The following is a 27480-nucleotide window of genomic DNA, read 5'->3' as shown; positions in this document are numbered from 1 at the left end:
TTCATTTGATTTGCCTGGTGTGTGAATATATATAAAAGTAGTAAGGTCAACATCTTTTATCCAAAATCAATTCACTTCAAAAACCGCTACTGGAAGCCTTCTCGACCAAATATGCAAATCATATAAGAATTATCAACTGCTAATAAGCAAACATGCAATTGAGGTATACCTTTGCTTCCGAAATGGGTACCTCATTTGTGTAATCACCTCCTCTTACAGTTTTTAACCTAGATAATTGATACTTCACTGATAGATTTCAGATATTTTAAAGTTGTACACATACTCTTATGGAGTTGTTTGAGGTATTTTCCTTCTCAACATGGGGACTTAATTATTTTTCAGCAAAATTATAAAAGACAGAACCAGTTTTGTGTAATCAATTCCTCATACAGTTTTCAATCTAGATCCTTGAAACTTAAGAAAAAGATATACAAATATTAATGTTTTACAACTGCTGTAATGGAATTTTACTTCCATTTTTCCATACTTGGAAACTTGTTCTTCCATATTATATTTCCATATTTAAATATTCATTGTAGACCAATCTCCATTGTTTAAGAAACATACTGTGCAAACGACAGGCAATTGAGTCTTTTATATTTTTCTTTATTGTAGACTGGAGTAACAGTTCGAGATGTTGCCTCATTTGCCAGGAGGTCTGATGTCAGGGATCTTATAGACAAGGTAGGGTTTGATTGTTAATCTTTTTTACCAGTACGGTAGTCTCAACATTTAAAGTATAAAACACAATATTTGATAAAAGCTTCTCCAAATACTATTGGAATAAATGTATAATTTTAATGTTTTAATGCAGAAATGTATTTTTATGGGAGCCGTACAAATAATCAGTAATGCACAAATGAATGGACACGGGTTTGAGTGACTACATTATGATCACAAACACTTATACAATCCATTGCATTGGACTATCCAAATATCACATTTATTGTTAAAATCAAAAGTTTAATTACCGGATTGACATAAATCAAACTACAATCAATCAATCAATCATGTCATTCAATCTCTTACCTGATGTGAACAAAAGGAGATGTGGGATATGTCTCAATGTTCTATTCTCAAACAACCTAAAGTCCAAGACTCTCTCAAATTGATGATTTTTAAGGTTCGAATTTTACTGACAAATACTGTTACATACTTATACTGGTGTAAAACGTTTGTTGTGCAAATTAAGGGACCCCCTGTCATTGTTAAAGAGAGGTATCACTTTATCTAAGTCGTGCATGTTAGGGCAAATTTAAGATCGTGTATGGTTACTTTTAAAATTTGCCAAAAAAATTGGGGCCAAATATTGCCTTTATGCCTTTAAACAGAAAAGAACACTTGGATATTATCTTGTGTCAAAACATTTTTTTCTTTAACATGAAATTTGCAAGTTTATGATATAAAATGGATGAATTCTTACTTTAATATAAAATATTTGCAGTTTTATGTTCAAATCATTCGAGATTCTGATATAGAGAAGCTAGAACAGTTGGCTTGTGATGGTTATGATAATATGTTGCATGAATACAATGTAAGTAAATGAAAAAGGTGTTAAAAATATAGAAGAGATTTTCAATAAACTACTCTGTAGCAATTTATCAATTATTTTGTTTTGCACATTTGGTCTTCACAAAATTAATCAAAATTTAAAAATGACTAACACATAACTATCGAAATTTCATTGTATTAAGATTCAAATTGAGAGAAAAATAGAGTGCAACACAAACATGATGTTTGGTAAACTTAACAGTGAGAGAAAAAGAACAACTTACCATAGGAAGGTCAACAATAATAATGAGCAGAAATTGAACGTTTAGTTAGAGAGTAAAGACATATTCTGAAAACAAACAATGAAAATATAAGTGAAATGTCTAACCTTCTATTTTAGTATAGGGATGCTTATATATATGCAGCAGGCAACACAACAGATGAAGCAGGGAAATTTGTATCATGGCTTCCAAAGTTTCTGGTAAGTTATAGATAATACAAAAAGCTGTAGTATAAAAGAGCAACTTGTTAGAACTTGTTATTAACTAGCAATGTCTAAAGCAAAGAATTGTCTTAATTACAATGACTTTACTTTAAATATTGTGTTTTCAATAAAAATTAAAAACCTTGTGATTTAGATTTTGGTATGTTTAAGGGGAACCACTCATTAGTCAATTATATTTGGTATGCAGATGTATTAGCATTGGCATATCTTGTTTCCATGGAGATTATTTGGCTCTTCCCCCTCAGTCATGGTTTATTGACTTTGAAACTTTTGCATAGTTTACATGTTAAGGTTTGTGATTTGGTCAATTTAAGCAAACAACTTATGATAAGTCAGTTATATGTGGTATACAGTTGTATTAACATTGGCACATCGCATTTCGATGGAAATTATTTAGCCATGCACCTTTATTCATTGACTTTGAATCTTTTGCATGGTTAACATGTTAAAATATTGCCATTTTAATTTCATGCATTTCATTGTCAAAAATACAAACAATGGAGACACATCTTTGCTTATGGAGATGAGTTTATTGATTTTCTTTTCAAGCTGTTTTATTTCTTTTTTTTAGTCAGATATGGAATCCCTCCAAAAGTGTGTAGAAGAAGAACCTTGTGGATTTATACAGAGGTTGTTTGAGGACTGTGCTAGACCTAAACTACTGGCTAACTGTAGAGATAAGGTATTGCATTCATGTATATGGTTTGTACAGTATTTTGTTCCTAGGAGATTTCATTTATGATTTGTATATATGTTTTAAAAAAATGAACCAATATCTTGGATTTTCTAGTAATAGATATTTATTTTCAAGTTTGCTTTGATCAAGTTCCTTTTCTCTCAACATAAGTCCATTTATTATAAAAAGAAAACTAAGTGTTTTTTTTCTTAAGAATTAGTTGTGACGCAATATTTTTATTCATATAAAAATGAGAAATGGGGTATGATTGCCAATGAAATATCTATCCACCAAATTTCAAATGAAGTGAATATAAGCAATTATAGGTCACTGTACGGTTTTTAACAATGAGAAAAATCCCTACTGTATAATCAACTATAGTATGCCCCAACATGAAAAAAGTGACAATTACAATTAATCAAAACTAGAAAACTAACAGCCTAATTTATAACAAAACATATGTATTGTGTTTTCCTAGCACTTTATTTGCTAAGATGTGTAAAATTTATTACCATAATTAAGTTTGGATGAACCCCTATCAGCAATAAGATAAAAATTCATAAACATACTCATTTCTGTTTTGTTTATACTGTTCATAATTCCTAAGGTAAATATGTACCATTAAATTGAGAATGGAAATGGGAAATGTGTCAAAGAGACAACAATCGACCAAAGAACAGAAAACAGTCTATTTTTTAAAGAAAAAAACTTCCAAATATTTTGTAGGGATGGAGAACTCCTCTGATGATTGCTACGCTCCATGCTAGAGATGACATTGTCAGATACATACTGTTGACAGAAATGTGTGATATAAACTTACAAGACTGTGTATGTAAATTACAGTAATTAATATATACTCCTCTACAAACAATCTTGTTGGATTTCTGGTTTCACATTTTGTCAAATCAGGGCCTTTTATAGCTGACTATATTATTAAGTCTTTGTTAATACAGGGAAAAAGTTTGCCTCATTTCAATAATTTATTTTAATTGAAGCATATTTTTTATACTTGTAAGCGAATTTGTCTGCCTTTACTTTAAGTCACATAAGTTCTCGCAAAATGTTGCATCACAATATACAAAATGTGACATCAAAATTCGAAAGTATTTGTTGCAAGTTGTCAGAAGCTTATTCAGCTCTAGATTAAGGGTTATTTTGAGACAATTCAGCTTAATACCAAAAAGTATAGATATATCTGTACAATGTGTTGTTTTTATTTTTGATCATGGCAAACATTTTTTATTAATTTCTAACATGTATATCTAACATGAAAGTTAACCAGCTGGCATGAGTATATATTTCTTATGATTACATTATTTTTTGTAGCAAGGGAGAACAGCTCTGCATTACTCTTACATGTTAGATGTAGACGGAAAGAATATCAGGAAATATTTACTGCATGCTGGAGTTGATACCAGTATCAAAGATAATGTAAGACTTTTATGAATAAAAAGAAATGTGGGATATACATCAATGACATAATGAATGAGGCAGTAATACCATGACAAAATATAAACCCTGAAGATATCAATGAGTCCAACATACTATTTTCATATACAATATGTAAAGCTCTAAATTGCCCCAAATCTTAAAAAAAAAAGTTGTGAGTGAATTTAACAAAGACTAACAAAAATCAAATATTTACACAAAATTTCCTAAATGACAAAAACTGAAAGATCTAACAAAAGGCAACCACTAACTAGGTTCATTATCTTTTTTTTTATTCATGGTTGTGTCTTTGCAGGCTCATTGCAAGCACAAAACATTATGGTTTCAATTTTTGGATAAATAATCAAGATTTTTTAATTTGGAAAATGATTCATTATTATTTGTTAGATACCAATTTTCGTTGATTTCGTAGATAAAGGTGAACATCAGATTTGAATGTTCAGCGAAGTTCAAATTTTCTATAGGCTTGTATGCAGATTTGGAAAAAAATATAATCATATATCCACGAAAATACAAAGTATCTTCAATTCACGAAAATTGGTACCCATGAAAATAAATGAATCTACAGTATGGGCATACTCCACTATCAATTAGAATCTGACTCTTCAGCTCCAAATAATATTTCCCAATTTAGATGGATTGAAATGTATTCTTGCACATTGAAAATTTGGATGAGCATGTTGATCTTGTACAAAGCAAGATTGGTATTCATGACACAGATATAGTCTCTTCTTGATAGTATGTTTCACCCAAATTGATTGCTGTCAAACATAAAGATCTGTAAAACCTATGAGTTGTGATTTATGATCCTTATTTTTATTTTCAGAAAAATAAACTACCCAGTGATTATGAGGACATTCCAAATAAAGATGAATGGCTTGACAAAGAAATAAATGTACATGTATGTAAAAATCATGATTACCAGAAAGTTGTTTAATTCTTGTATAGGAAATTAAAATAGTATTAGTTATATCAATGCAGATTAGAAAACACACATTAAACTCTTTTTGTAAACTTAGGAAGGATCCTTATAATAATTGGAAATATCTCTATAAAACAGGATGGATATTGCAAATCCAAAGTACTATCCATATCTTCTGCTTTTGGTATAAGTGGTATTGCTAATACAGAGAGAGTCAGAATAATTTATGTTAAAGATTTGTGAAGAGAGAGTAACGTTTATCACTTGCAAGTTTAAATGATACTCAATAGAGAAAAAAAAGCTCCTAGTGTATTTTAGATTGAAAATTCTGTAGTATATATACACCAGCGTTGGTTAAAAGATTAATGGAGAAATTCAGTATGTGTATGTTAAAAAATGGCTGCATAGCTTATTCGAAATGAGAAATGTTATTTTTCTTTTTTCAGGCTGAATATGGAATGCCAAGGGAGATCATGTGCATGAAAAAGGTAAGTTGTTTTCTCAAAGTTAACAGTCATTAAGTAATACAAACTACTTATTACTAGCAAGATTATATCAATCCCTTAATTTGATAACTTTCCTCAGAACTTATATTAGGGTGATGGAAATAGCAAAGTAATAATATTTATAAAGAAAGATGAAAATAAACTTTTAAAAGTCATTGATGCAAAGTTGAAATATCACTTTAGACACATACATGCAGACTATGCGGTATGGGCTTTGCTCATTATTGAAGGCTGTACAGTGACCTATAGTTGTTAAAATCTGTGTAATTTGGTCTCTTGTGGAGAGTTGTCACATTGGCAATCATACCACATCTTCTTATTTTTATATGTATTATTTTTAGTATGAAGAGTTGAGAAGAATAATTAAAGGAAAGAAGAAAGGACTACAAGCTTTCTCTCAAGCATTGAAGAACTGTAAATATCCAGTGGCTGATTTTCCAATAATTGTAAGTCAAATTATTGTAGATTCAAAAGGAAAGATGAAGAGAAGCTGGAGAAATTCAGTGGTACAAAAAATATAGGGTAGATTAAAATGAGACAATATTTCTAATATATACTTCTTAAGATTTATTCTTTATGATCTTGATGTAAGCAGAATGAGTTTCATATTGAATTAATATCTCATACAGTTTAAAAATAAAAATATTTTTGTCTATTAGAAAATTGGTTTTCATGGCAGATCTTTGATAGTCTCTTTATTCATTTTTTGTAAATGCACATCAATCTAGCATTTGATATAAATATTTATATATATATGAAATCTCTTTACATTCATAAATTTAATAACATAATTTTCAATTGTTCTAAACAATTACATTGAGGTCATGGTGAACACTGCATATGCAACAATAAGTTATACATGTGCCATGTTTGATTATGTATAGTATCCATGATGGACAAAATAATATTAAGCGTGATGTTGAGTGCTTATATTATTGTAAACCAGCCTTCCAGCAAAAGGATACTCTTTCATATTGTTGTGTCCTACAAAAAGATTTTCCTTTACGTTCAAATATTGAATAATGGGAGATTTAGTTCAGCCAAACTGGAATTCTAAGTGAGAATGTTATTGCCAAAAGGGTGTAGCCTCCCACCTTTGTGTTGGGTTGTTGTTTTATAATTGTAATATACCTCACATCATCTTTTTTCAAAAACTGATATATTTTCTATTTGAGACGATAAAATTTTGAATAAAATCAGCCTCATATGACCTGGCATTTTAATGTAAACATAGAAGTCTCAGTTGTAAGGTTAAGATTATTTACAGGTTGTCACCAAATGTTCCTTGTCAAGTACAACATAATTTTATAAGAATAAGATTTAGCAATGTACTCAAACTTAATCATACACGAACTGATAAGGAAAATTGAACCAACATTAGAAAAAAGAAAATTCTTTTATTTGAACTATAATAACTATTTATTTATTATAGTTATCTCCCCTAGTAGAGGACTTCAGAGATCTTATATTTCTTGCTGTTGATTATGGAAAACAAGATATTGCAGAAAGACTGGCTGATCTTGATGCAGACTTAAAAAGAAAAGAAAAGGTAGGCCTATAGAAAGGATTTTTTATGGCACATTTGATAACTATCTTATGTGCTAAGTGTAACCAACAGACATAGGATGTCATGATCTCTCAGAACGCACTGCTAAGGTCACAGGAGTATGATCTGGATGTTATACTGTTCACTGATTTACAGTAATTCAAAAAGCTGATGAGAATTTAACCTGTCCCGACTTTCTTATACTTGTAGATATTAGGCTGATTTTTATGCCCCACCTACAATAGTAGAGGTACATTATGTTTTTCGGTCTGTGTGTCCGTTCGTTTGTTCGTTCATGGTTCGTTTGTTCGTCCGTCCGTTCATCAGTCTGTCTGTCCCCCTTCAGGTTAAAGTTTTTGGTCAAGGTAGTTTTTGATGAAGTTGAAGTCCAATCAACTTGAAACTTAGTACACATGTTCCCTATGATATGATCTTTCTAAATTTAATGCCAAATTAGAGTTTTGACCCCAATTTCACGGTCCACTGAACATAGAAAATGATAGTGCGAGTGGGGCATTCGTGTACTATGGACACTATCTTTTTTTTTAAGTGTTTAATATTAAGTTATAGATCAGAGTTCACGTTTTATCTTGATGATCTTCTTTTCACAGAATTTAATAGCAATAAACTTACCATTAATAATAATGATATCTATTCAAATGTACCATTACTTTATTTTTTTTTAACAGTATATATTCCGAACTGAGGAACAGGAACACATAGAAATCTACATGACTGTGATAGAAAGAGCTGCTAATTTGAATATGACTGAACTTTTATCTGTCTTACAAAAATGTAAAGAGAAAAGACTATCAAAGAAAGAAGTTAAAGTCCAGAAGGAAGCTGCCTCAAAGATAGAAACAAACCCTAACTCAAGGGCTCTTATTTGGACATGAATCTTCACTGCCTTGTTAAGATCATCGTTGTCATTGACACAAATTATTTTTCTACATTTTGTACATTTTAGCAGACATTTAGCTAAACTAATGCTATAGTTATCTTAGTCTTGTTGTGTGTTTTCATTCTTTACTGTATTTCTTATACAAAATTCTAGTCTTCAAAAACCTGAAAGTGTAGGCTGTTCCATCAAGTATTTACATAACACTCATTAGATGGGTAGGTGTTTGGAACTATTTTTCTTAGAAATATATAAATTTTGTTCATGGAAAATTCTATATTCAAACTGCTTTCTCTTTACAACAATTGCTGATAGGAACAGCCCCAAAATGCTCTTAAACCATTAAATGTTTTTAAAAACAGTAGTTTGTGCATGTATCTTTCACTTAAACATAATTTTATGCTTAAAACATTAGTTTTAACTTATTTTATTATTCATAAACTATACAAACGGGTGAGATCCAAGTTTTACAACTTAGTAATGTCTTCTACGGACACATTCATTGAGTCAGATGTTAAATTCGAACAAAAACATGATAATTGTAAAAATATCCCATTTGAACTATATTTGAATCATATGGGGTTTCTGAGCTTGCTCACTGAAAATCATTCCACTTTTAACTGTAAATAGATTGTGAACTGGAACAACCAATTTTATCTGAATTGATCTTAAAGGACTGAAATACTTGATAAATCATGTTCAACACTAGGATTGTGGAAACCAAACAAAAAATGTTTAACCAAGAGGACTATAATTTTCTTCAATAAAAAGAAGATAATGCTTACATACCAATCGATACACTTAGCAACGTTTGCATAGTAAGAATTAATAATTTTTCATCTGAACCAATTTTAAAGGATGGAACACTAGATTATTAAGTCATGTTCATTCTTTCAGACATCCACTGCACTGAATTCAGAACTGTTCACAGATTTTTTTCAGATAAATTTATTTTCCTGCGTAAAACAATAAATTCTGAATTGTCTGAAAAGTACTTGATTTATCCCCACCAAAGTATCTGGATTAAGTTAACCAAGCCTTATCATTTTTATGTTCAGACATTTCAAATGATGGTAATGGCTTTCCTTGACTATTCTTTATTTACTAGTTCTCAGTTTAAAGAAATATTTTACACAATTATTATAATCCTATATATGAGAAAATAATTTGTAATTGTATAAGCAGAAACAACTTGTGCAGAAATGTGTGTGTTATTTTTGCAGGATAGATTTAAACTTGCTGTAATTGTAAATCAATAAGTTTTTACAATATTTTAATAGATGCTAGAAAAAAATCAAACAGACATTAGGCCAATTCAAATTAATTGATAGATTTTCATCACCGCCCGCCCCTCTGAAATCGTCCCGCCCCGATTTTTTTTATTTTTAAAAATTTATGATATCCGGATTTTTGTTCATTTCCGTTACCGGTAACCGTAGATAATTTCGTTTCATTCAAAACTTCCAGTTGGAAATTTTCGGTTTTCGTATTTTTTTCGAGTAATTTAACCAAAAAAATTAAGTCGACATATGCTGCTGCTCTATGATGACAACATTATCTTCCGAGAATATAGATTGATTACGGGAAGGGCATGAAATATTCGAGTTACGAGTAATAGGCGGTGTCCAAAGAACGCAAATCACGGTATGTCACAAATTTCAGTGATTAGAAAACCGTGGATATTTTTATTTTAAAAATGACTATGTGATAGGAAATTTGGACTGTGAATGATATCCAAAGCGCAAGAATCGTGGAACACATTGGTACAAAAAACATGACTGGAATAAAGAAATTGACACAAGCACGAACTTGTACGATTTATGACCGTATATTAAGTACAAAAAGTCGGCCAACATACAAAATGTATTATATAAAGCCATTAGATTTACCCCCAAGGCAGTCATTTTTTGTTGACGAACAGCAAATACCGTCTGTCCCCCAGTACCTCATCAGAGTCATTAAACAACTTCTTTTTGGTTAAGTTCATGTTTTACAATTTGTATGCTCCTTGCATAAGAATGATAAAAGAATCAACCCTAGTATTTTCAACACAGTTTGAGTTTTCATTTCACTCTGTACTCATAATACTTGTGTTTCATACCAATGCATATGATCACAACAAATCATAGCTTAGAAAACAAAATAATTTGATGTAGGTACTCTAAAAGAGATCCTTTCTCCACCTTTTTGTTATTTATTAAAAATAAGTTTCTAAAGTGGTGATTATCCTCGATGATTGGAAGTTCGTTACCCGAACTCGAAACGGAAGAAAAAATTCACAATCTTGGAGCAAATATTATCCACTGTGGATGTAAATATTCTTTACTTATTTGCAAACAGTCTGATACATTTAATTAATGAATAGCTTCAGAAACATGGTCAATCTGTTTATGTTTCGTATTGTGACCCGATTCCGTAAAATAAGTAGACATGCTTGTAAGTTCGTGACCTTTGTCTTGGACGGTGGCTTTTGCGCATGTGCAACAATATATAGGTCAGGCCTATTGTATTATGTATTTGAACATTACAGAATAAATTTGAGATCAAATAACAAATGAATATCTCGATAATAAAAGAGAAATTGGGACTTACTAACTTTTTATCCTGCCTACAAAAATTATTCAAATTTTTACACGTGACTTTCAATGGTCAATTGAAAAGTCCAGAATTAAACACTTTAAACACGTTCAAGATAACTATATCGATGTCACAATGTCATTAATGCATCAAAGTATTTTTTCATTCAATTTGCATTCAATGGCATAAGGATTAAATTACTTTCTGAGCCAACATTCGGCAGGTTTTGTTTTATCAAAATATATCAAATTATTTTCTTAACTTAAAAAATCCACTCACATACAGACTTTAAAAAATAATACCCTTGGCCTTAAAAAAAAAAGGAAAAAGAGGCCACATAACCTAAAAATAGATGACTCATTGTTTAGATGTCAACAACATTGCTGAAAGGATTTTCCCAAGAATTTAACGAAATTCTAGGAGAGGAATAAAACAGTAGTAGTAGAAATAGACGTTTGAACAAATAATATGCTAAAACATACACAACTTCTCTTTTTCAAGCCGATATTAGTGAAAGTGCAATGAAAAATATTCGGTTAAGTTTTTTTGAAGTAGCACTTTGCCGATGATAAATACTTTTGCATGACGTCACGAATAAAGTGGAAATCCCCAAATGTCACGAACTTGCAATCATCGACGATACATTTAGTACAGTGGTTGCCAATCAGAAATATTTATTTAAGAATTTAAAAAATTATGAAGAATTCCTTATATAATCATGATATAGAATAGAATAGAATAGAATAGAATATTTTTATTTCCCAAATTACAGGGCCCATAAAGGGCATAAAATCAGATACAATTGATTTACATAATTGGTTACAACAACAATAATAGTCACTTGAAAATATATATATTTAGTATATTAGCATTGGTCAGAATCAGAGCCAAAAACCACATATATATTGTGAATAAAAGAATAAAATTACATTATATGCATTCATTCTCAAATCATTTACTTGACTTAGTGTCAATATGTATACCTGATCTCCTTAATTCAAAACAATCACAAATATAACAGCCCAGTTTTTCCATAAGAGTTACATTTTCTTGAGTCAAGAGCTATAAAAATTTAGAAGATTTATTTAAATTTTTAAAATTATAACAATTGTCAGATATGTATTGAAAAAAGTCTTCCCTTTGAGTATCATAAAGAGGACATTCTAACAAAAAATGAAGCTCATCTTCAACTTTATATAAGCCTATTATTACCCTTGCATATGAAGAACACATTACAAAAGGGTTTCGGAGGAAATAAAAATTAAAAAATAAAATCCTCCCACCCGCCCCATTTTTAAAAAAAAACTGGATGAAAATCTACTTATTAATTTTAGTTGGCCTTAGTTAAAATCTTTATATTTTCTGAAGTATTTCAACAAAGTAGTCTCCAACAAATTTTAAATTTTTGTTCTCTTGTTTTTGTGTGTTTTTTCACTAATGAATGAGTTCACCCTATATAATGTGACTTAAATAATTGTATATCATATCGTTGTAACTGCCTTTCTATATGTTAATAGGTACCTAATTTAAAACCATGTATGAACTTGAGAGATTGTTATAATTGTAGCACCAAACAGTTAGTCACAAAACTTTAAAGGAATGCACATCTTTTAGTAATAATATTAACACACACACTTTTGTGGCAGAAATTAAAGGTGTTGGGCTTTTGTTTGCAATTATCTGTTATGACTGTTATGTTAGTATTAGGGTGTTTGAAGATTTCATTTGGTTTAATACTTAACTATGTAATGTTGAATGAAATGTCTTTGTTTCTATGTTTAAGATATAGATTTTTTTTTATTTTTAGTACAATTTAACTGTGATACTTTTATTTTATACAAAATTTACATTATTTTGAAATAAAGCTGTGATTTAAATCTGTTACTTACTGAATAAAGCCTTATTCCCTAAATGCCAGTGCAGTTTATGAGACATGTGTGGAGAATATGACTTTGTCCTTCCATAGGCTTTCTTCAATATCCCACTTATGTTTATCTTGGCCAAACAAAAATCAATAATTGACCAGGAGTTGCACACATTTGACATACTATTGATGAGAGTTAATAACAACACTCATACTTCTCTAGATGAAGGTGCACCATTAAAGATTCTAGAAGGATGAATAAGAATTTTCATTTCCAAGATTAATATTATGATAATATGATATTTTTTCTGAAAATTATGTTATCCAAATAAAAAAAAAAATGATTGTAGAAGTTTTATTTAGATCTGATATAAAAGAGCTGAAAATGCCAAAACATTTAGTGTGTGAAAAACACTTGAAATATTAAAACCAAAACACAAAATAAAACAAAGAAAAAACTTAGTTTACTGATAGCGCACTTAGCAACTTTATGAGGGACTGTCATTGTAAAAGCTTAGGGTTCAATTCAGGGAATGGTTTGTTTTAGGTTAGGGATAAGCTTTTAGCTTGAGTTTCCCTTGCTTGCTTGGAATGAAACTTATACAGATGAAAGGAATAGAGAAGTGAAAGAAGCTGATTGATTTTGGGATGTAAAAGTCAAAGATTAAGGTCACTGTTACTAAAATAGAATTTTTTTTTAATTTGGTGTTTGGTATGGTATCCTACTATGAATTGCAACACATTTATACAGGTGAAAAGTTAGCAATAATAGTAATTGATTATTTGTCCCAACAAGCATGCTAGTATTTTAAACCCTTGTAATAAGGCCACCGAGCTTAACAGTATTTTAAAGCCTTTGAAAAAATAGGTTTTCTCTTAACTATTGTGCAGTTCGCCGATCATCAGTTGGCAGTGCCAGCTTTTAACTTTTAACTTAATTCAAAGGACATGTATAATTCCAACAATATCATTCGTGTATTTTAATAGAATATTGTTTAAGCTAATATCCTTGTAATGGACATTTTATCTTTTTGATAACACACGTTTACTTTTAGAGGATCGATGTTTCCTCTGAAACCAATTGAAAACTGATGAGAGAGACACAATTTGGTGTTGTTCTAAAAAAAAAAGAGTAAACAAAACTGTCCTGACTGAATGATATTAAGACCACTGAAGGGTTAATTGAAAAGGATAGTCCTATGACAGATAAAATCTATAATAAAATGAAGACGAAAGTGAAAAATCAACAGAAACTTAATGAAACCCAATAGCTAAACATGCACACAAAGTTAACAACATGGTCCAGAACAAAATATTTGGATGAAGTCAGGTGAACTCATAATTGTATTGATAACAAATCAAATCAAATCAAAGTATTTATTGGTGTAAAATCCAAACAAATGGATTGTTACCAAGACATACCTGCTATACAAATGAGAATATTTACATATATACAAAAAAGAAATACGTGTCATTTTTTAATGTTGACATTAAAACTGGCTTACTTGTACATTTTTTTGTAATTTCTACGAAAAGCCTACCCTTACTGAGTTACGCATATTGGCACACTCTTTTTCAGGTCCAAACTTTTCAAAAGGAATTTTGTTAGTAAATGCTTTTATCAGATTTAATCAGACGAAATATATATCTAGTTTTATGAATTTATTCTCTCGGATTGGAATGAAATTCAATTGAAAAAAGAATTCTTCTAATCAGATTCAGTATATTCACCTCGAGATCCTGGTTCGTGTAATCTGGCAAGAAGATATTAATAAACAAGATAGTATGTCCCCAATGGAAGTTAAGTTAAGGGAACTGCAATCTCATGGCAATATTTGCAATATTGAAACAAACATTTCCATCTGTAATGAAAGTATGTTTGCATTTCCCGTTTAAATAAAGTAAAAGCATTTTCATATTCTGTGGGAAAAAGTTATTTTTAAATCTTCGGTTTATCAAAAATCACAAAATAATAGAAACAGTGCTATTTATGTCTCTGGTCACAATGACAACAAAAATTTCCTCATGGCACTTGACCAAAGCTCTATATTATAATCCGGTTTTGTATTGTACTTAATAATTACATAATTACCTTTGTTTCCGTATTATCATTTTTAGCATGTGCAAAAACAAAAGTTTCAATCATTCATAAACCATGATGCTTTTTCTTTGTAATCTTCCATTTGTAATTTTGATAAGTATTCAGTACATTCAGCTTTCATTTGGACAATTCTGCCACGATGTAAAACCTGATGGAAGGTCAGTAAAACACAATACTTTATAATGCAATTGTTATGCATATTAACCTTAAAGAAGAGTTTTCCAACAAGTATTAGAAAATAACGTTCCATAAATTTAATATTTTCTGGCAAAAGATATACAAACTGGGGGAAAAGACACCAAAGGAACAAACTTATAATCGGAAAACAAATGTGCATGTTCGGTACTGGCATGAAAACACGCTAGTTCATTGATTTAAATTTGCTGTTATAAAATTTCGGAACCATCTCAAATTTAAGAATGTATCTCCCTCATGCAAAGCTCTGATTACTTGTTCGCAATTGGCTATACTTTATGGCCTTCTTGGTTTGATAAGCTCTACAACGTTTTTATAAGTTTTTGTTTTTCAAATAGTGTGCCACGAGCACGACGTTTAATGTCGTTATGCGCATCTGGTCCGTTAATGTTATTCTATCCTATCGCCCATTACAAAATTGAAAGCATTAAAGTATGTCAATTAGGACCAATATGTAAATGAAGTAAAATATAAGTAGTTTCTTCCGACACAAGATGGTGAGTAATGCAAGGTCACCTGATTTTAACTGTTTCCACTCGCATATTTGTCGTTTTAACCTGATTGACGAATTTTGAACTGACTTGTCGTTGGTTGCTGTATTATCATATTTGTTTTTTTGTTAATTGTTTTGTACATAAATGAGGCCGTTAGTTTTCCATTTTGGAATGTGTAACATTTTGTCATATCTTGGCCTTTTGTAGTTTACTATACGGTATGGCATTTGCACCTGTTTTTTGAAGGCCGTATGATGACCTAAATTTTCTACGTCATTTGGTCTATAGCGGATACTAGTAGCTGTCTCATTGGCAATCATACCTCATCTCCTTATATTTATATTAAAGATCGAAAGTCTAAAACTGCCTAAACAACATGATAGTTTAAAAATTGAATTGATCGAACATATCAATAATGACAATTTTGACTTTATTCAAGCATTTTTCAATGATAAGTGGTTGGTGGAACCCGAATCTATAGAACCATCTTTTTTTTGTTTTATAGGTCGTCGACGGTTCCTATATTTTAGACATTGAAACAAAACTGAAACAATGCAAGTGTATCAAATATATAATTCTAAAAGAAACAAACAATGTTTGGAGTAAACATAGCCTAAAATCTTGCAGTTTATAAAATGGTTAATATTATAGCGATATTCATGCTATTCAGATTGTAACCATAAATATTGACGGAATCTAGTATTAAGGTAAACCTTTCTTTCAAAATCATAAACTGTATGTCTGAAGTATATAATAAAAAAATGTTCAGAATATGTATGTATACTGGTGTTCGTGAGTGGTGTTCGTACAAGTATTAAATATCAGAAACTTTTAATTCTACAATCTCGAGCTCAGACTACAAATATCAGTTCAAAAATGCAACAAGTTCAGGTAAAATTAATTAATAGCTGAATTGTATTGTTATTCTTGATGACACCGGGCCAGTCGCAGAGTTTTTATGGCGACCTTTCCAGAATTTTACCCTGTGGAAAAATATGCTGTTAACAAACCAAACTTACTGTTACGAATGAATTGCATTAAACTTTTTAAATTATTATTTTTATTACATATTTTCCGCAAATTCGCATATGTTCTTTACATTTATATGTCCTCGGACAGTTTGCTTTTCAAAATGTATATGATCTTAAATGTTTTTGCATACATGTATGTCAATAGGAGCCGCTGCATTGAATAACTTTCTGTTGTTTTCCTTTTCAGGAAGGTAGAATATTGTTGTGCAAACTCGGAATTCAAGAATGGACAATGTGTTGGTAAGACTATTTAATATTACTTTAATCTCTATGCAGTACAGGGGCCAATCTTTGTGCCAAACCAGGGTCCTCCTTATGGCCGTAATTTTCTCCTTATTTTTCGGAGGACTAATCTGCATCACTTTTTAAAATCCTAAATCCGTCGGTGCAGTATTTGAAAAAACCGGATGCATACATACATGTAATACATATGCGCAGTAACCATGAGTCCAATAAAAACAGACAACATCATGACTAAAAGGAAAAAGAACGAAGAGACAAACAGCAGTTCATAAAACACTACAGAGAAACCCCACCAAAACATGGGTGAACTCAAGTTCTCCTTTGCATGGTTGCTATTGATTTATGGCATTAAGAGAGATGAAAAGTAAGAATATACCGTGGACGGGAATCAAAAACCATAAGTCGATGAAACTATAAGACAGTCAACAACATGTAAAAAAAAACTGGAATGACAAACAACAGACCATAGAACACTTTATTTTGAGAAACACAAACCCAGCCAAAAAGTCGGTGGTAAATACAAGTTCTCCGGAAGGGTAAACAGTTGTAAGTTATCTCATCCAATACGTATTTACATGTAACCATAGAAGTCTGTAAGAACATAACAGTAAACACAAATGCACATATGGTTTATCAATAAAGTCTACAAGATTAAAACAAAATAAAGTTGAAAGTTAGCTTAGTGCCTGATTTCAAACACACGCTTTGGATATTCAAATATTTTGACCTCGAGCATCACTGAAGATACATTAATTGTCGAAATGCGCATCTGGTGCATTAAGATTGGCACCATTTATGTTATTGCAACCATCAAGTATAATTGTATTCATTATGCTGGTTTCTTGATCACTCTTATAGATGAATGTTCTATCATTTATTTTTTAGAATGTAAGATAGGATTCTACACAGAAGCAGGGGGTAGTTGCAAACCATGTAACATTAGCTATTATGGATATAAATGTATTGATTACTGCAGCTGCAGAGAAAATCAAATGTAAGTACATGTATAATAACTATCAACAACTCTATTCGTGTAAAAACGTCATAAACTAAACTCGTTAATCAACAACTACTTAGTTCAGTGTTACACTTTTTTTTTCAAACTACATTCTTCAATAAAAATAACTTAAGTAGTTCAATTTATAAGTAACGCTCATAAATATCAAACCCAACATTCCGGCCTGACAAGAGAGAAAGCCTAGCAATACTCTGTTTGTTCAACGTTCACATCATTTATAATTGTTGTTTTATTTACTTGTTTCCTAATATCCCAGCTCAATCTTACAAAGTTGGCCTTAAGTGGAAGTGGCTATTCTTTTGTTAGTTCCTTGAACATATAGCTCCTCAAGTAATCAAGTACCTATACATCCTTGGTTTAATGACACTGTTTTTTTTTTTTTTTTTTTTTTTGCATTTGGACATTTTACTTTTAACCGTTAATGACAGCATTTCACCAAATGTAACTACAGCTTCATGATAATACCAACAATTGATATTCCTTTTCAGTTGTGATAATGTAATCGGATGTATAGATGTTACAGTTTCCACTTCTATGGATTATATCACTACAGGCAAGTCAGTTTTCTTATCTTTTATTGATAACTGCATTGCTAAACACTACAGAAATGAAAATTTAATATTTCACACAATCATATACTGATATACCCTCGATATTAAAAACACAAACTTTCTAAGATTTTGGTCACGAACATTCCTGCTGATGGTTTTGAAACAAGCATGAAATCTACGCACGTAAATATGAAGGGTATATGTTTCTCTCTCTTTTAATGATGTCTTATTTAATCATATATTGTAGTATTAAAACCTAATGTTATCTGTTGTTCTTAGAACATTCGACAATCAGCTTTCACTACGTCTATTCATACATACATATACACTAAAAGACTCTTGAGAGACATCACAATTGGATAGACTTTACCACTGTACGAAATTCCTTAAAGACATTACTGGACTTTGCATTTCTTACTTTGAAAATATAATACACATAAAGTGATAGGTTTCACTGGGTTTTATGGCAAAGAACATTCAATTTGTTAAAATGTTCGATCCGATGAATTTGAGTTGGCCAGACAAAAGTACTATAGGGACTGAATTCATGTTTGTAGTCCAACTTTGCTGTGCATATTGATAACACTCTGACACTGATGTATAGATTTATCCCATGCACACACCATTTAAATAATATTGAAATACTGCTTATACATATTTCAGATTTTATTACCTTTTCAACGGAAGCAACACTTACAGAGAACACAGAAATTACAACCGCATTTCACACAACATGCAAGTATAGATAAAGATATACAATAGCATTTTAGTCGAATTGAAAAATATGCTTGATTGAAAAGAAATAATAAATGATATAACAAAAACTTTTATTTAAAATGATAGCCAATGTTAACTTTGATACATTAATGCCAATCTGTGGGTTCATTATTAAAAAAGTCAGGATTAATGTTTAAAATGCAAATGAATACAAAAACGTATCAAACTTTGTCTCATAAAAGTATACCAAATAAAATAGTCGGCATAAAATCATCATTTTATTTTATTAATTTATTTTTTTACAGATGAAAAAACTATTCAGCAGAAACAACAGAACGAATCACAATATACTACAGCAAGGGTTCATGGTCAGTATATTTTCATCAAATTAATGACTTCCACAATTATACATGTTATATCTCGTCTCACTATTTTTAATGTGTACCACCTTTGATAAGTATTTAGTATGACGATAAATTTTCACTTCTATACTCGTACTGTGAACAACAAATTTATTTATTTTGTAAAAATGTTTCCGTACTACTAACAACAAAATTATTATATTTAAATTTATCTGTGTACGTTATTTTATTTAACGCCATTTTTTTATTATTAATATTGTATTTATATTGTGTCATAGATCAAACTTATTCGTTCATTGTATGTTTACTTGTTTTTGTTTATACGTCTTTTTGATCAAGTTAAGCCATTTCAATTGATATTTTATAGTGTGTCTTTTTATGTTGTAATGTTACACTACTGTTTCAGGTTAGGGTGAAAGTTGGCGCCTGTTAAAACGTTTAAACCCGCTGTATTTGTATGCACCTGTCATAAGTCAGGAGCCTGTTGTTCAGTTGTTGTCTTTTTTTTTGGTGTGGTTCATAAGTGTTTCTCGTTTCTCGTTTTCTATATAGATTAGACCTGTTTCCTGTTTGAATTGTTTTACACTAGTCATTTTGGGGCCTTTATAGCTTGCTGTTCGGTGTGAGCCAAGGCTCCGTGTTGAAGGCCGTACTTTGACCTATAATTGTTTACTTTTTATACATTGTGACTTGGATGGAGAGTTTCCCATTGGCACTCATACCACATCTTCTTATTTATATATAATGTTCTTAGTTCAGTGGTAATACTCATGATTCTGTTGATTGACAGCGTTTGATTTTGTCAGTTGTTATGGACTCCCCCCATTTTGAATTTGCCTTGGAGTTCGGTAATTTTGTTATACTTTTTTAGATTAATCTGTCTCAAAATGACTGTCAAAAATGGTTTTGACTAATATAATTATTGTTATTTTGATACATTATTTACATCATAAGATGGTATTTCTTTATTTTAGATAAAAGCCATGTAACGCTTCCACTTGTTGTAAACAGTAAGCAGGATCAGTCAGTTATATGTAAGTTTATGACATGATACCAAATTAAATACAATTTTATGTATTCAGCAGTTTACAAGAGTAGTTTTCCCAACCTTTATTTATTATCTTCTCCGGTATTACGAATGCTACAAATTTCCCAGCTTACATGCCTCCCATATGTAAACATGCCTTTTTCAAATTGTATGTTATAAATTGATAAATTATTAAGAAACTAAGGTCCTAACTCCCTCAGGTAACGTCTACCTTAGATGGTTTCGGCTATCGTTTTTATGTCATTATTGGTCATATAGCGCTTCACCTGTTTCGGTTTTTTATACATTTTTGGCTTTTAAATATTCTGCTTTGAACGTTCCTGATTGATGTAAATCTAGAAAACCGTTTCGGACGCATACACTTTTAAAAGTATCACTTTAATTTTTTTTCCGGTTGACCGATGTTAGGTTACGTGTATCTGGGGCCACTCAAAAACACAAATGAATGAAAAAAGCGCAACGTGTCGATATGCCAATGGGACAATTAAATTACTTTCGGCAATTTATACGTCCTGGTTTAAAATTATGTGCTAATTTATATAAACGTGGTGAATTTGTTCCTTTTACATTTTGTAAGCACAATAATTGTGAAAATACTTTATGTATGGTTTTGTGTGGATATATCAAACGAATGTAGGTAAAAAAAGTCACGGTTAAAAAGTCAAAAAGCAAAAAAGGTCACAGGTAATAATGTCACAATAATAAAAAAAAAAAGTAAATATAGTATATAAAATATTGATAAAGAGGTACTGCTTGCTTTTGTTTAAAACCTTTTACTGTAGCAGTGGTTTTACGTGAATTATATAGAAGAATATTTGCCTTTCAGCAATTACGAAACAGCAGCTGATAGTGTTCTCCTTGTCAGCAGTCGGTTTCTTTTTACTACTTGGATTATTGATTGTTTGTTGGAAGTATAAAAAGAAGACAAAAGCAAGACAAATTTCAAACTTATCACTTAAAGATCCAGGCGAATTTGTAAATAAAGACAAAGATAAAATAGCCGATTTTAATCAAGACAATAAAACTAATATGTCATGTAGTTTTGAAAATTTATATGATGAAATAGATGAATCTTCCATGATAAAATCATTTAAAAGATTGCAGATAATAAGTCAAACTACCAACACGTACTTGGATGTAATAGATGAACCACAGATTCCCACAAACACCAAAGACCAACATTCAGTGAGTTCGGGTTACCTTACACCGGTTAATAGAAATGAAGAAAGTAAATATCCAACTGACAACACGTACATCGATGTAATCAGCGGTTCGGAGAGTCCTAAAAGTTGCCAAAGTACAACCTCAGTAGAATCAAATTATCTAACTCCAGTTATTCCTCACCAGTTAGATAATTGTATAGGATCACTTGATAGTCATTCGAGTTTGAATGGTGAGGAAGATGAATACTTACATCCGTACACATCAGTTCGTTCAACACAAATCGATTTATTAAAAGAAAACACAATTACTTCCAAAAATCACCAAATACAAGAAGACAATTCTTATTCCGATGATGAAGCTAACGAACACAAATATTCACATTTGTACCAACAATTAAATGAAGGCTGGGAGACCAGAACGCCTACCTATATGACCACAGTCTCTTCTTCAAAGAAAGATGCCACAGGGACAGATGCCAGCACGCCTTCCTATATAAGTCCTTCGCCTTTTCCAAAGGAAGGTGTCACAGTGACTGACAGAAACGCGCCTTCCTATAGTATCCCACCCCTTTCTCCAAACAAAGATGTCAAGGTAAAAGAAGACAGCGCGCCTTCCTGCATTATTCAATGCATTTCTCCAAACAAAGATGTCACAGTAAAAGAAGACAATGCGCCTTCCAGCATTATTGCATGTCCCTCGTTAAAAGAAGGCGTCACAATAACAGGGGACAGCACCACTTCATGCATTACATCATGTCCTTCTTCAAAGGAAGGTATCACAATGACAAACAACATTCATATTAATAATTCAGATCCCCTGTTGGATATTTCTCATAGAAATGAAAATAAACATGCTACATGCTATATAAAATGTGATTTAAAAGAGCATTCTCTAAACAGCATAGACAAAGTTTCACTAGAGGCACAGGAAAGAAATAATTATATAGAAGTTAATGCCATAATATCAGATTAAGTCACCGATGGCTTTCAATGGAAGTTATAACTAAATGTAAAATGCGACAACATGTATTATGCCATTCAGTGACTTATTTGAATTCATTTCTTACCGAAAGAAATACTAGAACAGAGTCTTAAATTCTTAAACTGACGATTTTGTTGTGAATGTTCGTTATGAAGGAATTTCAATTTTGCCATAAAGGAAAAGAAAATATACATTGTATCAATTCTGTACAAAGTCAGGAATATGACAGTTGTTTTTTCATTCGTGTATGTGTTTGAGAATTTGATTTTACCATTTTATAAAAGACTTTCCGTTTTGAATTTCCCTTGGAGTTCGGTATTTTTGTTATTTTATTTTTTAATCAATCTTTGATTAATTGTATCTGCTTCATGACTAACCTGTGAACATTAATTATTCTTTTCTACACTGGAAACGATTAACAATTTGGCATAATGTATAGACACTTGACCATTGTCGCCGACCCTATGTTGACGGAGAAATTTATAGCATTTATGATACCACAGAAGATAAAAAAAAAGGTTTGGAAAACTGCTGTTTTTTTTTTCGTTGGGTTTGGTTGTCATTGGTATATTTATCGCATCTTCTTTTATCCTTATAAGAACACTAAATTAATTTTACCGTCTCTGGATGACTAGCATATCATGTTTTGCATGCAGAACTTAGTTAAGCTACAACATATGGTGTCAATATGCCGATGCTGCTTAAAGCTTTGAATGATTGATAGTCAACAGTAATTAATTTGCACTAATGTTATCTTCTTGTCTTTAAGATTTCGACTATTCAGAGTAGTAAAGGAGAAAACGATAGACGATTTTTTTTCTATAAGAAGTAACCTATGGGTAATCAAAAACATTAGATCGAATAAAAAGACAAAATCATGAACTAAAAGAAAGACAACGAAAAGATATACAACCAACAGTCCACAAAACACTTGTCAGAAAACAAAAGATTAAGCAACACGACAAAAAACGAAATAAAAAGTGTGTGGGTGAACTCAAGTGTTCTCGAAGGTTCCGCAGTTGATGCCTACTAACGATGGATGACAACGCCGTCTTACTTCTGTTAAATAGGTTAATGAGTAATGTCATAATGCAATCATTATTTTGTCTTGGTTGATGTAATCAACCCGTTAGTGCATGTCAATATTACATCAACACTGCTTCATGTAATTAATGCATATTTTTGTCTTTAAATAAACAATGTTATTTTCATTAAGATTGACCCAATAGACAATTGATCAAGCTTATATTCACTCTGTAGTTATAATATTGTTGTACCTTTTTTTGCGGGGTAAATATCACATTGTAAATTCTAAAATCCGTTTAAGAGACAACTTAATTCGTAATTTAATTTCTATTTGTACAAATTACTAGTATATGAATTGGAGATGTGAGAAATATGTGTAAGCCATTAACCACTTGACACGTAAATATATAATTGTTGGTCAGTGATATGATGTCCATTTATTTGATCGTTTCAAAACCTTGAGTCTTTCAAGGTAGAAAAATTTAGTATTGAGCCATAACAATGATTGCAATTGATTTTCAATATAAAAAAAATTTGGAGGTGAGATGTATTTTACAAAGCCAAAAAGGGAGAAAACAATCAGCAGAACAGAACAAAACTTTAAAACTTGTGTTTCAGTTCATGAGTATATGTATAGGGTCAAACCACTAATTCAGGGCCAGGGTTGGTTCACCTAAAATTAAACACATTGTATATGCACATTGTCTATTGTTGAATACCGTATGTTGACCTGTAGAAGTGTTCTATTTTTTTTTTTGTCGTTAGGTTTCTGGTTCTTAATTGTATACCCAACATATGTCCTTTTATTAAAGTTATAGCTACGGTTATATTTAATAAGAAATTGCTTAGTTTCCAAATATTTATAGTTTACGAGGAATGATGAAATTTGAAAATGTCGCTGTTTGTTTATTCCAAATTCGGCATGATTAACATGCGGAAGTCACGGACTGCTTACTATATATTTAGAATTTTATGTTATCATAATATTAGTCTATAAAATTCAATCAACATGTCTGGCGGACTATGTCGTTTGATTATGCTGTATCTGTCTGTCGATTTGTCCTTTGCTACACTGGGAGAGCTTGAAACCCGAATGGAAAGCAAATTTCACCATTTGGAGCGTCTTTTAGAAAAACAAAATGAACGAATTCAACGTCAGGAGGTAGAAATAATTCAATTAAAGAACGACCTAGCCAATAACAAGAAATCAGATCTTTACAAAGATAGGGAAATTACTATTTTGAAAGAACTAGTATCAAAATTGTCAAGCCAGTGTACACGACGAAGTATTGGAGCAGATAATACTGCCGGAAATAACATAACAGAGACAGAGAAATGTAAGTAACATTTGACCAAATTCAATGGTTGTCAAGTCCTATGTCTAAAACGTGTCTCGATAAGATTTTTCACATTGTTGTTCACTGTTTCATGTTCAGAATCCATATGACTGTTTAAACATTTAACTTAGTAGTAACACTTGAAAGTCGAACAGAGCTTAAATAAACTTTCTTTTATTACAAAACTAAAATGATTTTAATTTCAATTCCTGACATCCTAAAGCCTTCCTCGGTAGACATTTATTTTTATTGAGTTTCTTTTTTGGCATCCAATTTATTTTGAAGCAAAGGACTTCAAAAATCTTAGCAACCACACTATGTGTACCAAAAGATTTACACAAAATAGGTGAATAAATAATAAGGCCAACATTGTCATATCCCAAAGCTAAACACTACTACATTTAAATGGTTAAAGGACTATATTATATTTTAAACTTTAAAAATTACTGTGTGTTTTACTAAGATTACTATTTATCATGTTCATATTTTTTTAGATAAGCGACTACTTGTTGGTAGCATAGTCCCTACCGAAGTCCCATTGCCACGTACTACAGCTTTTTATGCCTACATGAGTCACAATGATGCCAGTCCAGGAAAAGGTCATACATTAAAATTCGACGTCATAAAAACAAACATCAATGGTGGCTACAATCCATTTTCTGGAATATTCACGGTACCAGCTGACGGTGTGTATGTGTTTACGTTCAGCTTGAGGCTATATTCAGGGGTTTATGGAGCCTACGAAATAATCAAAAACGCCGATGTTGAAGGTGCAGCAGTAGGTATTATCGAGGGTTCTACCACCCAGTTACAAGTAACTGAAACAATAGTACTTTCTGCTAATAAGGGCGACATTGTCTATGTAAGAACACATCCAACACTCACTCATAAAGGAGATATTTTGACCAATGAACATGGAAGATCTATGTTTGCTGGGTGGCAGATTTCACATTAGATATATATTCAATTGTTTGTTTTGTTTTTTCTTTAAACACTCACTTATCCATCAGATAATGTAAAGAAAATAACATGGATAAACATATTTCATCACCGACTGCACTGAAAAATTATCTGAAAATGAAATGACAAATTCTGAAGGAAAAACACTTTAAACAAATGTTTAATGGGTTCGAGACATGTCTTTGTTCTTCAATTCACAGTTGTGGCGTGATCATCAGTATCCAAAGAATTCCTCTCAAACCGGTGCTAGAGCCCGTCTTAAACTTGCAATCAGGTGAGAGTTTTTTTGTTTGCTCCGTGTTGAAGGTCTCACTGTGACTTTGAGATGAAGAACAACAACTAAAGCGTATTCCTTTGCTATTTGTGTTTTTTTTTTTTGTGTGCATATACTGACTTTGTGTCATGGATGGACACCCAATATCCTTTCTTTTCTATTATATATACGGAATTTGTCTCTCGTGCTGTGTGGAAGCTGTAGAAAGTTTTCCCTTGCTTGATGTGTATACTCGTTTGTATTTTTTAAATGGTATTGCGTATTATTTCTTGAGATAGCTTCGCTAATTTGTTCTACATTGTTCTCTAAATTGAAGGCCAGTTTGTGTAATAAAGTAAGACGCCAACCACCTACTCTTTGTCCTCATTACTTTCTTCGTTAAATATTTCACTTTCAAACATTTGTGGTTGGCGTCTTACTTTATTACACAAACTGGCCTTAAATTTAGAGAACAATGTAGCACAAATTATGGATGACGGGGTCAATATATCGTAATTTACAAATCTGACCGTACTGGTTACCGGAACTTTGGATACACCAAACGAGGTACTTCATATCAGGTAATATATGCCCTCAATTTTATAATTCATTCATACACTTTGTTATTATTCAAAATTATCAGTCAAAAGGTATTCTACAAGGATCACCAATCCTTAAACGTTCATTTGATACCTAAATTACCAAAGTATATTCTACATAGTTTGATATTTACACCTATGCATAGGAAATATTTTGTTAAAAATATGTTCTACTATTTGGCAGATCCAAATTACTAAAATGGTTCGACCGATACTCAAAATCTCAATGAAAATACATGTACTACAAGTTTCTAATCCCAAGTTTCTGGTCACGGAGAACTTTCGATGTAAACATGTAAAAAATTTCGATACAAGATTCTACATTCAAAAGAATACTTAAACAGTTTCCAGTGTTAAACTTGATTAATCAACTTACAATAACATATCTTGTGTTTATGTTTTTTAACTGCTTTCACTAGCACACGAACTGATTGGATATCAAGCAAAGTTGAGAAACCTTGTATCTGACTAATTGCAATTTCATTTTAATAATTATTTCTGGGAAAATGGATGGGATATATTAATTCACGACACAAAATCCCTTAATGCACTTGATAAATTCCAAAATATATGAAATGCTGCTCAGTATTATAAAGGCCTGCATTAATCTATTCTATTTAAGCATTTCTGACGTACTTTTGGTGTCCCCCAACATTGTATTTAAATTCAAATATTAAATGAAGTGTTTATTCCTGAAAGCTGGAAGTTTATGTCATACTGATAATTAAAATTTTCTTAACGAATTATGTATTATATATATACGCAATTATAAACTGTTGAAAATTGTTTTGAATCTTGAGTTAGTTTTGAGTTAGTCATTTAAGTGTGTATACATCAAAGATTAGATAAAAGTCATGAACAGATTTAAAAAAATTGACATTTGGATCCCTTTTTTTTTTTAGATAATTTTCTTACATTTTCAATCAAATTTAAATCATAGGTACACATGTCTTTAGTTGATAGAAA

General features: G+C 31.1%; 2 protein-coding genes across 2 annotated transcripts in view; both read left to right on the top strand.

Annotated features, from left to right (window-relative positions):
* LOC127714228 (putative ankyrin repeat protein RF_0381) overlaps positions 1-12447 on the top strand; it is a 30969-nt gene extending 18522 nt beyond the window's left edge. Inside the window, exons 13-23 of the mRNA XM_052220265.1 lie at positions 616-684; positions 1445-1534; positions 1892-1972; positions 2568-2678; positions 3399-3500; positions 3999-4103; positions 4948-5016; positions 5490-5531; positions 5891-5995; positions 6982-7098; positions 7785-12447. Of these exons, the coding sequence (XP_052076225.1) occupies positions 616-684; positions 1445-1534; positions 1892-1972; positions 2568-2678; positions 3399-3500; positions 3999-4103; positions 4948-5016; positions 5490-5531; positions 5891-5995; positions 6982-7098; positions 7785-7991 (1098 nt within the window). The 3' untranslated portion in view covers positions 7992-12447. The remainder of the gene's footprint in view (positions 1-615; positions 685-1444; positions 1535-1891; positions 1973-2567; positions 2679-3398; positions 3501-3998; positions 4104-4947; positions 5017-5489; positions 5532-5890; positions 5996-6981; positions 7099-7784) is intronic.
* A 4033-nt stretch (positions 12448-16480) lies between these two features.
* Positions 16481-26200, top strand: LOC127715791 (uncharacterized). Its single transcript, XM_052221933.1, has 5 exons — positions 16481-16495; positions 17701-17750; positions 19058-19152; positions 24370-24702; positions 25197-26200. The coding sequence occupies exons 1-5, from the start codon at positions 16481-16483 to the stop codon at positions 25655-25657; spliced, it is 954 nt and encodes a 317-aa protein (XP_052077893.1). The 3' UTR covers positions 25658-26200.
* Positions 26201-27480: the final 1280 nt, after the last annotated feature.

Source organism: Mytilus californianus, unplaced genomic scaffold (assembly GCF_021869535.1).
Source record: "Mytilus californianus isolate M0D057914Y unplaced genomic scaffold, xbMytCali1.0.p SCAF_9, whole genome shotgun sequence".
Taxonomy (NCBI): Eukaryota; Metazoa; Mollusca; class Bivalvia; order Mytilida; family Mytilidae; genus Mytilus; species Mytilus californianus.
This window is presented reverse-complemented; position numbering and strand designations above follow the sequence as displayed.